This window comes from Aspergillus pseudotamarii, assembly GCF_009193445.1.
Source record: "Aspergillus pseudotamarii strain CBS 117625 unplaced genomic scaffold BDV38scaffold_17, whole genome shotgun sequence".
Taxonomy (NCBI): domain Eukaryota; kingdom Fungi; phylum Ascomycota; class Eurotiomycetes; order Eurotiales; family Aspergillaceae; genus Aspergillus; species Aspergillus pseudotamarii.
Window position 1 is genome coordinate 154,521 of NW_022475031.1, and position 14,772 is coordinate 169,292.

General features: G+C 47.2%; 5 protein-coding genes across 5 annotated transcripts; 2 read left to right on the forward strand and 3 right to left on the reverse strand.

Moving 5' to 3' along the window:
* Positions 1–2,685: 2,685 nt before the first annotated feature.
* BDV38DRAFT_270011 (alpha/beta hydrolase) lies at positions 2,686–3,569 on the forward strand (the record flags this gene model as incomplete). Its single annotated transcript, XM_032057070.1, has 2 exons — positions 2,686–3,147; positions 3,234–3,569. 2 exons carry the CDS (start codon positions 2,686–2,688, stop codon positions 3,567–3,569), a joined length of 798 nt encoding a protein of 265 aa, XP_031915196.1.
* Positions 3,570–3,798: 229 nt separating this feature from the next.
* BDV38DRAFT_53801 (Zn(II)2Cys6 transcription factor domain-containing protein) lies at positions 3,799–6,438 on the forward strand. The gene is made up of 3 exons (XM_032063512.1): positions 3,799–5,331; positions 5,381–5,701; positions 5,776–6,438. Exons 1-3 carry the CDS (start codon positions 3,975–3,977, stop codon positions 6,279–6,281), a joined length of 2,184 nt encoding a protein of 727 aa, XP_031915197.1. The 5' UTR covers positions 3,799–3,974; the 3' UTR covers positions 6,282–6,438.
* Positions 6,156–7,563, reverse strand: BDV38DRAFT_53787 (uncharacterized protein). The gene has a single exon (XM_032063510.1). The coding sequence runs from the start codon at positions 7,414–7,416 to the stop codon at positions 6,592–6,594; it is 825 nt and encodes a 274-aa protein (XP_031915198.1). The 5' UTR covers positions 7,417–7,563; the 3' UTR covers positions 6,156–6,591.
* Positions 7,564–7,949: 386 nt separating this feature from the next.
* On the reverse strand, positions 7,950–8,804 carry BDV38DRAFT_281304 (uncharacterized protein; the record flags this gene model as incomplete). The annotated part of the gene is made up of 1 exon (XM_032059509.1): positions 7,950–8,804. One exon carries the CDS (start codon positions 8,802–8,804, stop codon positions 7,950–7,952), a length of 855 nt encoding a protein of 284 aa, XP_031915199.1.
* Positions 8,805–9,246: 442 nt separating this feature from the next.
* On the reverse strand, positions 9,247–14,725 carry BDV38DRAFT_270012 (THADA/TRM732 family protein; the record flags this gene model as incomplete). Its single annotated transcript, XM_032057071.1, has 10 exons — positions 9,247–10,074; positions 10,134–10,759; positions 10,812–10,952; positions 11,007–11,527; positions 11,588–11,898; positions 11,955–12,183; positions 12,229–12,465; positions 12,519–13,536; positions 13,569–14,518; positions 14,571–14,725. The coding sequence occupies 10 exons, from the start codon at positions 14,723–14,725 to the stop codon at positions 9,247–9,249; spliced, it is 5,016 nt and encodes a 1,671-aa protein (XP_031915200.1).
* Between the last annotated feature and the right edge of the window lie 47 nt (positions 14,726–14,772).

The following is a 14,772-nucleotide window of genomic DNA, read 5'->3' on the forward strand; positions in this document are numbered from 1 at the left end:
CATGTTATATGGACGATCGCTTTTTTTTTTTTTTTTTTTTTTTTTCCTTAACTTTTCCGTCCACTTCATTTTTCAAATCACGTCATTTGGTAGCCGAAATCGGACCTGTCTTTGGGTGGGTCCAACTACGGCCGAGAACCCTGGACGGGTTGCCGAACCACACATTAAACCCGCTTCCTTCATTGTCTCCCCCGAACCTCATATTCCCCGCGCACATTTGCGGGGAACGGATATTGATAGCTTAAAAGACCTACATGGTATAAATTGCTTTCAAAATATCTTCTTTTGTACTTTGTCGCATGTCTTCCGTGGCCTATACTAGGAGTGATTCAACCCTACTCTCCCCTCGGGCGACAACTAATCTTATCGTCCGAGAGAAGGTTCGCCATCTCAGTCGGCCGAAAGGGATTATTCACGTTTGACATCATACCATGTCATTGTCATCCTAACGCTCACGATGAACGCCATCATCAATCGCCGATTGATACAAGTCATGGAATATGCTATAACAGCTCGGGATATACAGGGGACACGAAGTGGATGTGGTCTAGAACGCGGATATATTGATTCAAAGAACTCGGGATTTACGTAGAAGTATCCATCATAGTCAGATGCCATATGCAACTAGACCATCGGGATTTAAAGGTTCATGGTCAGGTATGGGCTGTCAAGGTACTCATAGCTTTGACAAGCGCAGTATCGTGGATTGGTTAAATGGTTAAACTAGGTCTGATTGGGAAAGAATTCAGGTAATGGTGAAGGTATTGGGTTGGGATAAATATTGTGGTTTTACATTGTTTATCTTGATATACTCAATCAGGAAGCTGTCTATCCAACCTAGAAACCCCCGATGGTCTAATTGGATATGGCGTTCGGCTGCAGTGGTATACACATATAACTGAAAGGTCGCCGGCTATTCCAGCTCGGGGGAGAAGGTATTCTTTTTTTGTGCTTTTTTTGCCGACCTGATAGAGTAATTTGGTAGGACCTTTCTCACTAAATCCCAGATACTTGTAGTAGTTGCACCTTTTATCTACAAGGCTAGACATTTGTGTGCAAGCATAATTTGATATATAAATCTGAGACCAAAATATTCAAAAGTCCAGGTCCCGAAACCGAGAGTTTCTTTCTTGCAAAGAGAATAATAACCATGGACTAATCAAACAAAACATATTAATATAAAATCATAATACTGAAAATGACCAGAGTCACCAGACTGATACCATATACATGTTCACTAGCATATTGTTCTTCAATTGCTTGAACTGCGTGGCGTTCTGTGGCTCGTGTTCAGTTCATTAAGTTCAATGTAACCCTCAAGGAGCTGATTACCATAGCCGGTCGGTGACCAGGTCGATGTGGGACAATGCGGTTGGTTTGGAATCTAAGTAAGTTATACTAACTGATGAACAAGGAACTTCACCGTCCAGCAGTCCGCTTTGATAAAACCGGCATAAGCAGCTCAACGATCTGTCACTGGTGACACTTAAGTTCTCGTGTCCTAAGTAAATCATGGTCCATAGACTTGCAGGTAACTGCTTCCAGACTATGATGGGTAGAGATGGCGTGGACCTAACTGGTAGGGCTGATCAGGGTATACTGAGGTCATTCTTTTTACAATCAACTGGATCAGTCTAAAGAGAATATCATCGTTGGTCTAAGTCTATATTATCTTATTACTTATACGTTGTTGGACGTAATTACGGCATATGCCCTTATATCGCTCTTTCAATGTAAAGTAATGTCGCAATTTCCAGCTTGATAAGTAGTCACTGTATCCGGCCGGTCTACTAATACTTGCGTATCACTCGAAGAACGACTATAGTTGAAGAGAGATCAAATGGGAAGACGCTCTATTCGCTCGACCAGTGATGTACTGTCTAGGTTCCAGCTAGGGCATACTTCTAAGTCACCAGAAAACTCGTCCCGAATGGAAATATCCTAGATATGCCCTTCGCGACATGAAACACGTTCCTGCTTTCAGGTTAACGTTGGTATAGTTAATGAATTTCATAATTGCTTTATACATATTTTATTTGGAATGCAAAGAAATTTCAACTCTATTAAGAAAGGTTCACTCAAATTGATACATTTATCTTCTACAGTACCGCATTTATATATGCTTACGGCAATACGGCAATACACATAGTAATGATCTATACTATTCCACAGTGGAGAAATCCTGTCGGCCCTTGCTTGAGAAGAATAAAATGCAATGAAATATACATATTTGGAAATCCAAATGTCTACTCACTATGCTCGGTAAACCTGTTGAGGTTTGTGTAGAACTGTCCGATGTCCCCAGTGGATCGGGTGCAATCGTCTTGGAGCAACACCATGCACTCCACTCCATACAAGACAATTAAACCAAATGATCAGCGAGTACGACCCAAAACCTCGATTATTTTCTCATATAACCACGTACATCTATCTATCTATATTATCGCTCCTTCTGCAGGGTTGTCTGGGTCTAAATTGCCAAGCTTCAAAGGTGTAAGTGCCTATCGGTTCCGATGGTCATCGTCGGCTCCGCCGTAACATTACACTGGACTGCGGATCCGATGGTATGCCCCTCGAACTATTTATCCCTTCTCGTCGCCCTTTCGAGTCACCCAGATTCTCAATTCTCTACTCATCCAGTCATTGCAAGTCATACATTTCCCCCTTTGTTCAAAAGATACCAAGATGTCCAACAACCCTACTGTCGTAATTGTGCCGGGCTCATGGCATTGCCCGAAACATTACAAATACCTCATCGACGGACTGGCAAAGTTCAACTACGAAGCTGTCGGCGTGACATTACCGTCTGTTAATTCAAGCCCTCCCCATGCCAGCTGGGATCAAGATGCCCAAGCCGTCCGTGAGGTTATCATGAAGAGCCTTGTCAATGGCAATGATGTCATTGCGGTCGCGCACTCGTTTGGTGGCGTTGCCATGTCTGAGGCTGTGAAAGGCTTGGGCAAGGAAGCGCGCGAGAAGCAAGGTTTAAAGGGCGGTGTTGTGCGACTGATCTACATGTGTGCTATGGCGCTGCCTGAGGGTCAGACTCATGTTGGTCAGATCCAGCCCCAGACACCGGAGGAAGAGGAGCTGGAGCGGCAACGCCAGGAGCTACAGGCAAAGTACGGGGGCATGCGTTTTACAGAGGTATGGGGGATGGCTCCTATACAATTTGATTAGGATGTGCCCTTTACTTTGAATGGAGGTGCTGATCACTGCTGTTATATTACTAGGATGGAGCTATGCTTCTAGACAAGGAGGTCATTCGAGATGTTTTTTATAATCGCTGTGATCCCCAAGATGTGGATGAGGCAGTGGAACTCCTGGGCTCATTTCCAACAGGCCCTCTCACTGTACCTGTGACTTACACGGCCTACCGTGAGATTCCTAGTACATACATCGTCTGCGAGAACGACAAGGCCCTAGCGCTATCCTATCAAGAGAGAATGATTGCACAAGGCGATGGTGTTTTCCATGTTGAAAGATGCCAAGAGGGACACTCACCGTTTTTGAGCAATCCGACTTTTGTCGTGGACTGTATTCGTCGTGCTGCTGGAGAGAACGTATAACGGATGATAGAACGTTTCACTTGCGCTTGGTTATTTCACATGAAACGTTGGGTACTATATAGATGGCCTTGCAACAACTTTTGATGTCTGTGAACCTAGAAAGTGGGCGAACCTGGTTTTCAATGGGTATCAAACCAATAACACTTCTGTATAGCACTCTTTCTAAAGTTTCAGAGAAATTTACGATACAATGAAGAAGCCGTTGCAGATCTTTACAACCTATTGATGTATAAAAATTGGCGATAGGGCATGTCACCTGACTGGATCGGTCAGATGTCCGGTTTGTTCTGAAGGAAATCTAAACTTTCTTCTATACTCATCCCGTTACTGCAATATCAATATCCTTGCTGTTTTAGCGATAAATAAACAGACTAATAATACAGAAACACTATATCAGCGGTGCAGATGCCACCTTCCACTGCACCCACGCGGCGCCAGTATTCAAGTTGCGATGCATGCCGACGATCGAAACGGCGTTGCTGCTTGCCACCTGAGAACGATGGGGACCCTCACTCAGTATGCACTAACTGCAAGCGCATAGGATCACCTTGCACTTTTGATTTTGCCAAATCTCACTCACGGGTATTAACGCGAAGGAGCCGAAGGCGTCTTACACCAAGGGCTAATTTGTCTGGGAAATGCGATGAGTCAACAAGCACCTTAGCAAACGGGGTTGATGCAGTCCATGACAGCCAACCTGTAGCAGATCAGGACATTCTGACGTCTTGGCTTAACATTGATCTTGATCATTGTCTTGATGAAAATTCCACATCTTTTCTACACAGCACGGAATTCCCAGACATACTTGCGGATAACGCAACATTAGCACGACATCATGATGGGATTGCCACTTCTCTTTTGACGCATCGCTCGGACTCAGTACAGCATCTTGTTCTGTATAATACACGCCTTAACATCGGTAGCTCGCCTAGCAGTCCTCTCCATCTGCTTAATTCTAAATTGAGCGCAACGATACTTGATCAATGCCTGGCCCGCATCCATGATACGATCGTCACAGGTTGCGCGTCCAGGTTTATAGGCTATGAATGCAATCTATACAAACCTCGACATTGCTACCGGTTAGAAGATGGTGACTGCGGAAGCCCGCAGGATCAAAAGCCTGTGCAACTAGATCCTATTTCAAAAGAAAACGTATCTATAACGCAGGATGCTAACTACAGAATGACAATATTGGGGGCCATTCGTTTTCTAGACCATTTCAGCGACCTTTATGGCAACAGACTGACGGTCCCTGCTCGAAGAAAGTCAGACGCTGTTTTGAAAGCGGTGCTCAGAGCATTCTCGCTTCAGTGGCTCTCTCCTATCAATTCTACCACCGGGGTTCAATTGACAAACAACCATAACAGTGCTGTTAGCAGAGACACGCCCCGCGATTCATCGATGGACGCTTTCTATGACAGCTGGTTTCAAGCACGATCGCTTATCAATAGTGCGCTTTCTGTTCCATCCTTCAGAGTCATATATGCGATATTAATGTTCGATGGTATTTCAATTCCAGCGAAGGCGAGCGGCGAGACTCTCGTAGCCCATGAATTTCTTGATGCGGGGTTGCAGAAGCTGAATTGCTTGACTGGGCTTGTTGAGCAATACTGTATGAACCTGGGGCCGCATTCTATATATGGACCTGTAATGGAAACCAGCCTGAGCGTAGTGCGATGGTGTGGTCATGTCCGTGATATAGGGGCAGCACTCACAGCAGATCACGTATGCAAGCTTTCTGACGTTTCAGGTAATGACAAAGGTAAATGGTTCGTACCTTGAACGCCAACTATTTACTAAGTATCTCTTAGGTCAAATGACTTCTTCCAGATACGAGCCAATGTCGCCTTCTCGTTTTCATCGGAGCTTCAATCAAGACTTTGATGACAGTGTCCCCGGTTTATGTCGCGCAGCAGCCGCGGAGGCTTTCCGTGTCTGGAAACACATAGTTTCAATAAAAGGATCCCTCTCTAGCCCGATCAAGAATGACATTGGATCATTTCCAAACCTATCTGCGGATATTACCTCGATGATCACAGCAGTTGGTAAATTCAAGGACGTGTTTGGCTCTTCCTTGGACCTTTGTATAGGAAATATTGGATATCTTTCCATGCGCTCAAGATTGTCTTCTGGTACGTCACGCATATGACCATGAACCCCCTTCGATATGTCCAAGTTCATTGCCATTCTAACCAGTAGCGAACAGTCTCCATTTTAATGTTCTGGAACCTCGGTGTCTTTGTTCTGATGGAAAGTCTGAAACCTACTATGACGGGGTTAAGCCCACCTTGCAGTCACAGTATCTTTTCAAGACTACAAACTTTCACCGAGGAGGCTGCTTTATCAGTAACACGGATAGCAGAGCGCGTGCTCTCGCTTCCTTTCGAGGAGATGTTCAACCTCCAGAACGGCATTAGTGCTGAGGCTTCGGCACTCTCCTACCATATCACCCCTACACTAGTAGCGGCTACCTTCCAAAAAGCTATCGAGAACATACTTTGTTTGCAGTTATGTTCGCCTCGTGGTGTGGGCACCCTAAGTCTCCATGCTGACTCCACCTGGAAACAACATATCGACGCCATCCTGAAAGCCCTTGTTTCACTTGATGCTACGATTGGTGGATTACAGGCCTCAAGCTTGGCAATACAAACTCTAATGCGAAATCATGGGGATATTATATCGGATTGCTGGTCGTGCGACTTTGAGACTTGACCACTGTTTGACCTCAACCATGGCCTATAACAAAGGACGGAACCAAAGCGGTCGATACGCTTAGGTGTACCTCCCCAAAGGCTCAGTACACCCTAGAAGAAAGTTCACATCTTCTAGCTAACTGCATCCAGGCCACGATCCTTTCGGTCAGAAATCACGGGACAGTAAGTGTTCCTTATTGCTTTCAGCCATCCTTCTCACACAAATTTGACCACGATGGCAATGCTCTATCTGATAGCCGAAGTCAGTTATGCAAATCTTCAAGTTTAAAATCCGATAGTGAAGCTCTTACCAACTGGAGGAGACTGCACTAGGTTGAAGAAACACTCAACGCACGCCACTTTGCGTCAGATGCTGCGAGAACCTCAGCCGCCTTTTCGGCATGTTCAACCGCATCAGGGCCGATCAAAAGTCGCAGAGGAGGTTCCTCTTCATTCGACAACCTAAGAATAATGTTTGCGACCTTACTTGGTATGGATGGTTCATTTCCTAAATTTTTCCGACGTAGATCGGCGACATAGCCCACGGTACTCTCGTACGGTTTGCTCACTGGGGGAATTTGCATTGACGAGCCAGCCCAGTCAGTCTTCATGCCACCAGGCTCCACCACGGTGACATTGATGCCGAGTGGCGCCACTTCTCGCGCGAGCACGGTCGAGAAACCTCCAACTGCCCATTTTGAACATTGATATGCAGAGAGACCCGGCACACCGAGTCGTCCACCAACCGAGGAAATTTGAAATATGTGGCCGGACTTTTGCTGGCGAAGGATGGGTATGACCGCCTTCGAAACGTACACAACGCTGAAGAGATTCGCATCTACTTGAGCCCGGAAATCATCGATATCAATATCCTCGATAGCGACTGAGTTGGCGTAGCCTGCGTTATTGACGACAATGTCAATTCGCCCAAACCTGTCATGTCCAGCCTTCACGACTTCGATCACTTGGTCGTTGTCGCTGACGTCTAGGGCTAGGACAAAGACTCTTTCGCCGCCATATTTTTCCGTCAGGCCTGCGAGTTGCTCTGGCTTTCGGGCAGTTGCGATGACAGAATCTCCAGCATTGAGCGCAGCTTCAGCTATGGCGAGGCCGAGACCACGAGAGCATCCAGTGATAAACCAAACTCTGGTCATTGTATATCAGATGGTACGAATGAGCTGTTGAATTACAATACAATTGAAGAAGGGAGGCTTAAAGGAGATTTTGATAATTCAGAGTACCTCGCCAACATGCAGGGGCACCACTATATTTATAGACTCTCATCTTACCAGTGTGCTCATAGATATGCGGTTTAGTTGATTGATACGGCCGCAAGACGACGGAGATAAGGAGCTTAATTCCATTCTCCGCCGCACGCCACAGTCAGGATCAGTCATTGTCAGTAACTGGTCTGGAATTATACATTTCTGAAAGGCAATCCGTGAGGATGCAAAGGGAGCCGGTTGGTTGTGTGCGAATAATGCTTTGCGTTTTTCAAGATGTCCATAGTTGCGATAGCCCCTTTGTCATAGAATTCATACAGCGCTCTGTAACGACATTCACCCTATTTGGGATATTTCCCTCGCAGCACTCTTCCCATCATCGATTAGTCAAACCCAGTCTATTCCCCTTAAACGTACATTCCCTCAATAACTAAGAGTACAGACAATACAGGTTCAACAGTCAATCACCAGGTCGGTTCACTTTGAATCCCCGTATCCGTTTGCTGCTGCTCAGTCCTCTGTTCCATCGCATCATGAGCATGCCATTTACCCTGCGTCACTTCCTGTTGTCCTCCATCATCCCCCGTGGTAGGCCACTCAGGTTCAGGAGATGTAGGTCCTCCAGGACCCCCCGCAACAGCTTCATTACTAGCTCTCCACTCATTATCATTCGGCGCCGGCTGTGATTGTTCATCCTGCGGCCCCGTGTATTGTGTATTATCCTGCTGGGACGGGCCTGGACCCCACTCATCATCCACAGCCTGATTAGAGCATTCTTGCTGTGCCGGCTGATACCCACCACCACCATTACCACCACCAAAGCCCGCCGTACTATTATCGTCCGCAGTCTGCCCCGTCTGTTGATTCTCTTTCTGTTTCCTCTTTTGCTCATTCGACATCCGAGATTGATCCCTCGGTCCCCCCGATCCAGTCCCCAGCCGATTATCCTGCCATTCATTTGGTCTACTCCTCCCCCTCTTCCCCTGCCTCGACATCGTCGATGCCCCTCGTGGAGGCAGAGACATAGACGGACCTTGAGACACAGAAGGCCCAGCCCCAGGAGGCCGCGGCGAAGGACGCCGTGAAGGAGGAGCACGGGAACGACCACGCACAACAGTAACTTGAATCGGGGTGGTAGCTTGAGCCTGAGCCTGAAGCTGGGCTTGTGATTCCGAGATACGTTTCTTTCGTGTTTTTGCGCGCGCAATGAAGAGCTGTGCTCTTGCTTGGGATCGCCACCGCATGGAGTAGAGGTATACGATTCCGGTTATTCCGAGGAGGATTAGCACTATTATGGCTATTATGATGTTGTTGTTCATTTTTTTTGGGGGGGGGGTTCAGTTTTGTCTGGGTTGTTGGTTTGATTGGAGGTTCTTTCGTGAGGGTTTGTTGGTTGGTTAAACTGGTTACTTGCTTTGGTATGGATGGGGGGTTGAGGGACTGAGATTGGGATTAGGGCTCGGGTTCGGGTTGGACATACTTGAGATGTGAGTTTCCCGGTTTCAGGCGTGGTTGAACTTTGGAGAGATGAGGATGGATGTTGGGTTGGTGTGAAACTCTTTTGAGGGGGTGGCATATTGGATTTGGAATTACTGTTGTGGTGATGGTGAGAATCACAGACCTGGTTGTGCCCGGCGACCTCCTTCCAGTGAATTAGTGTGCAACATCTCATGTTTTGGGTCAGTCTCTACGAAAGTACTAGGCGAAATCACATAAAAGGAACAAACAATTGGTATTAAACATGTCTAACTTTTATCTATCCTAACCCTTAATACCCAATGCATCCTGAACTCTCACAACCCAGTTATCATGCAGCAATGCCTTTTCCCCATTGCCAAGAAGTCTCTGCAGCTTCTCCTTGAGAGCACTCCGGTCTTCATATAGGTACCCAGAAGCTGTAAACTCCTCTGACACCAGCACGGCCGCGAGGCTAATCAGCCTCACACCCAGGGTGAACGTTTCAGGCTTCGAAGCCCAGCCGATTAGTCCGTCCTTTCCGGACTCGTTCGCCATGATATCGACCACGTATGATAGGCCGTCAGAGACCCATTTCGAGGTCTCCTTGACTACACGCTCGTTGAAGGCAGCTTCTCTCAGTCCCAGAAGTCTACGGGACCAGATATCGACTTCGCGGATTTCCTCGACGAACAGGTTTTGCCTCTCTTCTTCGAACAAGGTCGTGCTCTCCTTCCTCAGTTCGGCAAGCTGTGCCTCTACCGTGGCAAGCTTTGTGGATTCGACAGAGCCGCTGAGTTTCGGTTCCTGTCCGGTGATATAGTGGATTGCTTTGGTGGACAGGAGTTGAGACTCGGGGTAGTTATCGACCATGAAGTCGGCAAGGAGCTGGCCAGCGTTCAAGGGAGACAAGGCAACGGCCTTGGAGGGGGCCACGGAGGAATAGGACAGAACCCAGGAGGTTGTTCCGGCAGCCATATCACGCAGCTCTTCGTCATCGTCGCTCAGCATGTCATATAAGATAAGGTAGATCTCCAAGTACACCTTATCCACAAGCGGGGCTTTGCCTTTGCTCCGCAACACACGTGCAAATGCTGTGAGTGAGGTCACTGCAGCATCTCGAGTGGTAAATTCCTGGGCTTGGTTAGTAACTAACTTGAGCGAGATATGGATGGATGGAAAACACCGCTTACTGTTTCTTCTTCCATGGCGAATCGGAGCTTCGTGGCCCATCTGCGAATGTCCGTCTCGGAGATCTGACCCTGTTTGGAAATAGCCTTGGCTGCCAGAAGACATCCTTGGAGGCGGATCTCAGCGTCGGATCGGTCTCTGTTCCGTACCTCGTCGTTCGGGGTGGAGTTGATATGTTGGTCTAATTCCTCCCATGGTAAGTCCACGTCCTTGAATTTATCATGGTGGAAGTCAAGTAGATCTTCCAAGATAGATGCCAGGGACGAGATGGCCGAGCCCTTCACATCTTCGGGGTATTCGCCGAGGATGATAGAAGGGTACAGTTGTAGCAAGGTCTTTCGGTATTTTTCGTTGGCTCCAATTGTGCCCTGGATCCGCTGCAGCAGCCATACACTAGCATTGGGATCGAAACTCGAAACGGTCTTGACGAATGGCGCCAGCTCATCCAATTCACCGGTCACAAACATTTGCAATACTCCAACCCACGAAAGAGATCTCCGGAGCATTGAAGAAGCGCGAGTTGTGCTCAATGAATTGTAATTCGGGTTCGAAGAATCAAAAAGATACTCTAGGATATCTTGGAATCCATACGAGTCGTATGTGTAGCAGATAGTCATCAACATTTTTTCTACACCTTTAATTAGTCACAGATGCAAGTTTTCGAGGGGAGCTCGATTTACCTTCCGTGCCTGACTCGAAGCTCTTCTCCACCGATTCACCCAGGATCTCCAACAAGGTGTTAGCAACGAATGGAGATTCGGCAATTGGGAACAATGTTGCAAAGATCTGTCGCAAGGCCGCAGATACTTCGTTGATATGTTCTGTAGTCATGTCAACCAATACGATTCACTAAATGGTATGCAAGTATTACTTACCACTCCAAAATGAGAGCGACGCAGCACCGAACCTGCGCAGAGCATACTTGATAGACAGTGCCTTTCCATGGAGATAGTCCTGAGACTTCGAATCCCGATCAATATCAAGTAGCGTTTGGATATCTTTCAGAATATCAGGGCGATTCAATAAAGATGCATAAACACGAGCTGCGTGTTCTCTGATGCCCCACACCGGACTCTTGAGCTGCTCCCGGACTAGTCCTAGCAACATCGCGTCGTCTGTATCATAAACATTCGGGACTTTCTCCGCAATGAGTTCCAAAGCTGGGAAGACTCGCTCAGTGACCATTGCATGGTCCCCTTGTTCTGCGTTATTTCTCGCATTCGAAGACGACAGAAGGTCAGATAGCAGCTGAATAAGACCCGGATATTTCTGGAAAGAAATTCTACCCCCGGGTTCCGATCCGGAGCTACCGCCGAACCCTAAGCCAGTACCCCTGCGACACATGCGCGTTAGTAAAGCTCGGAAGAGCATCAATCCAGAATTTCTTAGGTTCCAACTAAACGGAAGTTAGCCTTCTAACACTCGTAATGTGACCAAAATACGTTGTATCACTCACACTGGCGACCCTAGCTGCTCAGCTGACAGGTTCAAAGCGGGCATAATAAACGGCTCTGTATGAGCGGCAACCTTGGTATTGGTGAAGATTTCCTTCAGGCAGTTCAGAGCATGGACTTGAGGTAACTCCATCTCCTGGTTATCGTCATCCTGTTGTACTGGGAGGTGAGATATCTCGAGAAGCTCTTTGATGACCTCTTGGAAGAGCGGCCCTCCTGGGTTAGATGAAAGAATTCCAGTGGCCAGTGCAGGAAGCCCAGCGGAACGACGCGTAAGCTTTGATGCTGTCTCGAAGATAATCTTTCTAGCTTCCTATATCGACGAATAAGCATTCTACTCATCGGAACCCTGTCGTCTGAAATACTCACTTGATACCATTTATGAGGTAGGCTTGCAATCTCAGGATCACTCGACTGTCCACAACGCAAACAACAGGTGGCAAATGTTTGAGACACCGTCGAGAATGCACCTCTATGGCGAAGCTCGGCCAGCTGAGTGAAACTTGCGACTCCTATTGTCTCAAAGTCACCCTTCGTCAAACCTAATTCTCCTTTCGGGCCGTACGTCCTATTGGAGAGTGTTGCATAAAGCAGAAGACTAAAATTGTCAGCGGGGAAGATGAATGTGGAGAGCGGAAATTACCTCGACTCCCGAAGTGCTCGCCAAGAATATGAAAGGATATCCTTGGGGCCAACGGCTAGATCGTCAATGGGTTCATCGGTATGGCCTTCCGGAGAATCAATGCAGAGCACAGGTTTCACTTCAACCCAAATCTTGTCACAAACAGCCACTATCCTCGAGTGTACAGCTCGCCAGGCCTCGTAACCTGTCTGTGCGTTCGAGATCAAGACATGAAAGTCAGGAGTCAGGACAATATATCTAAAGAATAATTCAGCTTCAGCGCGTTGGCTATACTCGATATGGGGTATTACCTAAGAGCAGATACGTAACCGTGTAGAGGCGCATCACGCATGGAAGAGTTGAAGAGACCACCTGCAAGGGATAGTTTTTCTTCCAGTTTCTTCAGGAGAGTATCGACAACTCCTTGTTTTGTTTCCCACCAACTATCCGCCACCCTCGAGCTATTGTCGTCTGCTGCTGTAAAGAAGATGTGATACAAGCGAGCGACAGTGTCGGCGTGGTCAGCTCTACTAGTGTTACTTGCTAATTGCTCCGCTCTATTCAAGGCGTCCACGAGCTGCGGCTTCTCATGCTTCCTGTTGCTTCCAGAATGCACATAGCCACTTAACAAGACGTCTTGAGGAAACAAATTAAGCAAAGTGAGGGATGTAGCCCGCACTTCCTCATATGGATCCAGTAAAAGGTCTACCAGCAATCTGAGCAGGCTCGGCTCAAAAATATCCATGTTGAGTCGCCACTTTGTCACATTTCCTGCCTGTTTGGCAGCAATATGACCAGCGTACCGGGCGTCGAGGCCAGACTCAAGTAGATGAATCAATGTTTTCAATGCCATGATATGGCGCGGGTAAGAGGCTGTGGGTCGCAGATCATCTTTCAGTAGCTCCAAGTATTCTCTCAAGCACTTTTGTGTTTCAGAATCATCACGGGCAAACTTTGGCGGGTGCTTTCTGCTATGTGAGACGTTTGTCTCCGCCAAGCTTTCATGCTCGCTCAGGATACCTCCTTTGAGGCGAGGAATCAGTTTGCGTATCAAACTCAGGATTTCTCCTCTAGCATATGGGTCTGCAGATTCAGAGTGCATGGATGGCAGGCCTTTCAATATAGCTCTTATCGTGGCTGACGAAACGGGCTTTGTTGTCGCAGGTGCCGTGATCAGAAGTGAAAGCGCTGCCATCCTAATACTATGTTCTCTATGGAATAAGAACTGGCCAATCATTTCACTCTTAAGAACTAGCGCATTCTGGGCGTCATTGGTTGAAGACCCCGGTTTGGGAATGTAGTCTAGAAGCATGGTAAGTAAGATTAACACTAGAAAGATCAAAAACACCTTCTCCACTTACTCTCCTCATGGACTAGGCCAACCTTCTTTGCCATCTGCAGCGATGCGAAAAGAAGCGTCAGCTCGGGTAAAGGCGCTTCACTCATATCGCCTGCGAGCAAGTTCTTCAAGTGTAGCTTGTCTAAAAATGCTCTAAAGCCTATGGGATCAAGTTTAAACAAAGGTTGGAGGGTGTAATTAGACATCAGCTCTAGATTGCCCAGGTTCTGCAGCGCAAGGTGCTTAACTGGAGTCACCCAAATCGACGATAAGTTCTGAGAGATCTCTTGAGATGACGGCTCGGACGTGCCAGAACTTTTCACTTTTTGGAAGAATGCAGCCATTAAATCCCCTGATGATGCAGCAAGCTCTGCAGTTTTTGCTTGGGTTAATAATCTCAAAAGAAGGATCTCAGCCACAATTTGTTTCGACTCCGGGCTTGGGGCACTTCCCAGGAAGCGAGTGATATCTATAGACAAAGCTTTGCAATCCTCCTGAAGGAGGGATATCCATCTTTCACGATTATCCAGAAGCCAACTCTCCACCATTGAGATAAGCTCAATGGGAGAGATTGAGCCCTTCCGTAGTAGAGTCTCCAAAGAAACGAAAGACGCCTTAAGTCGCGAGCGAGGCTCGCCCAGGATAATGCTAGGGACGGTTGTCTCAGTAATCTTGGATCGGATAACATCTTTGTCAGTTTCTTGAGGGTTTTTATTAAAGAGGCTGACCAGACACTCCAGGATTTGCCTCATCCCCTTTGGATTTGAATCTTTATAGCGAGCCATGTAAACTTCAAAAACAGCAGACCAAGTCTCGTTGGAACAAGCCAATTTTCTTGTTCCTTCACATTTTGAAGTAAGCGCGGCGTCAAGAAACGCGCTTAACGTATTGCATGAAGCCGTGGTATGGGTGTTAGATGTTGAAGCCGTCGAAAACGTCTTCAATAGGCTCTGCCATACTCGGTTCACTTTGCTTTTTCAATATGTTAGACTGTGGCAGGCACAAATGAACAGTACAGTCTTACTCGATATCTTCACATGACAGAATATAGTTTACCAACAATCCTTTGCTAATTTCTTTGAGGGTCGCTTCCGGAAGGAGTTGTATATCTTGCGATATCGCCTCCATTTTTTGATACCCGGCGTCACCCGGGACGCTAGACCCTGCTTGAAGATCCATTGCGTTACCGGGTCCGTTAAGCCCCGAGCAATGGAATATCCGGTGAG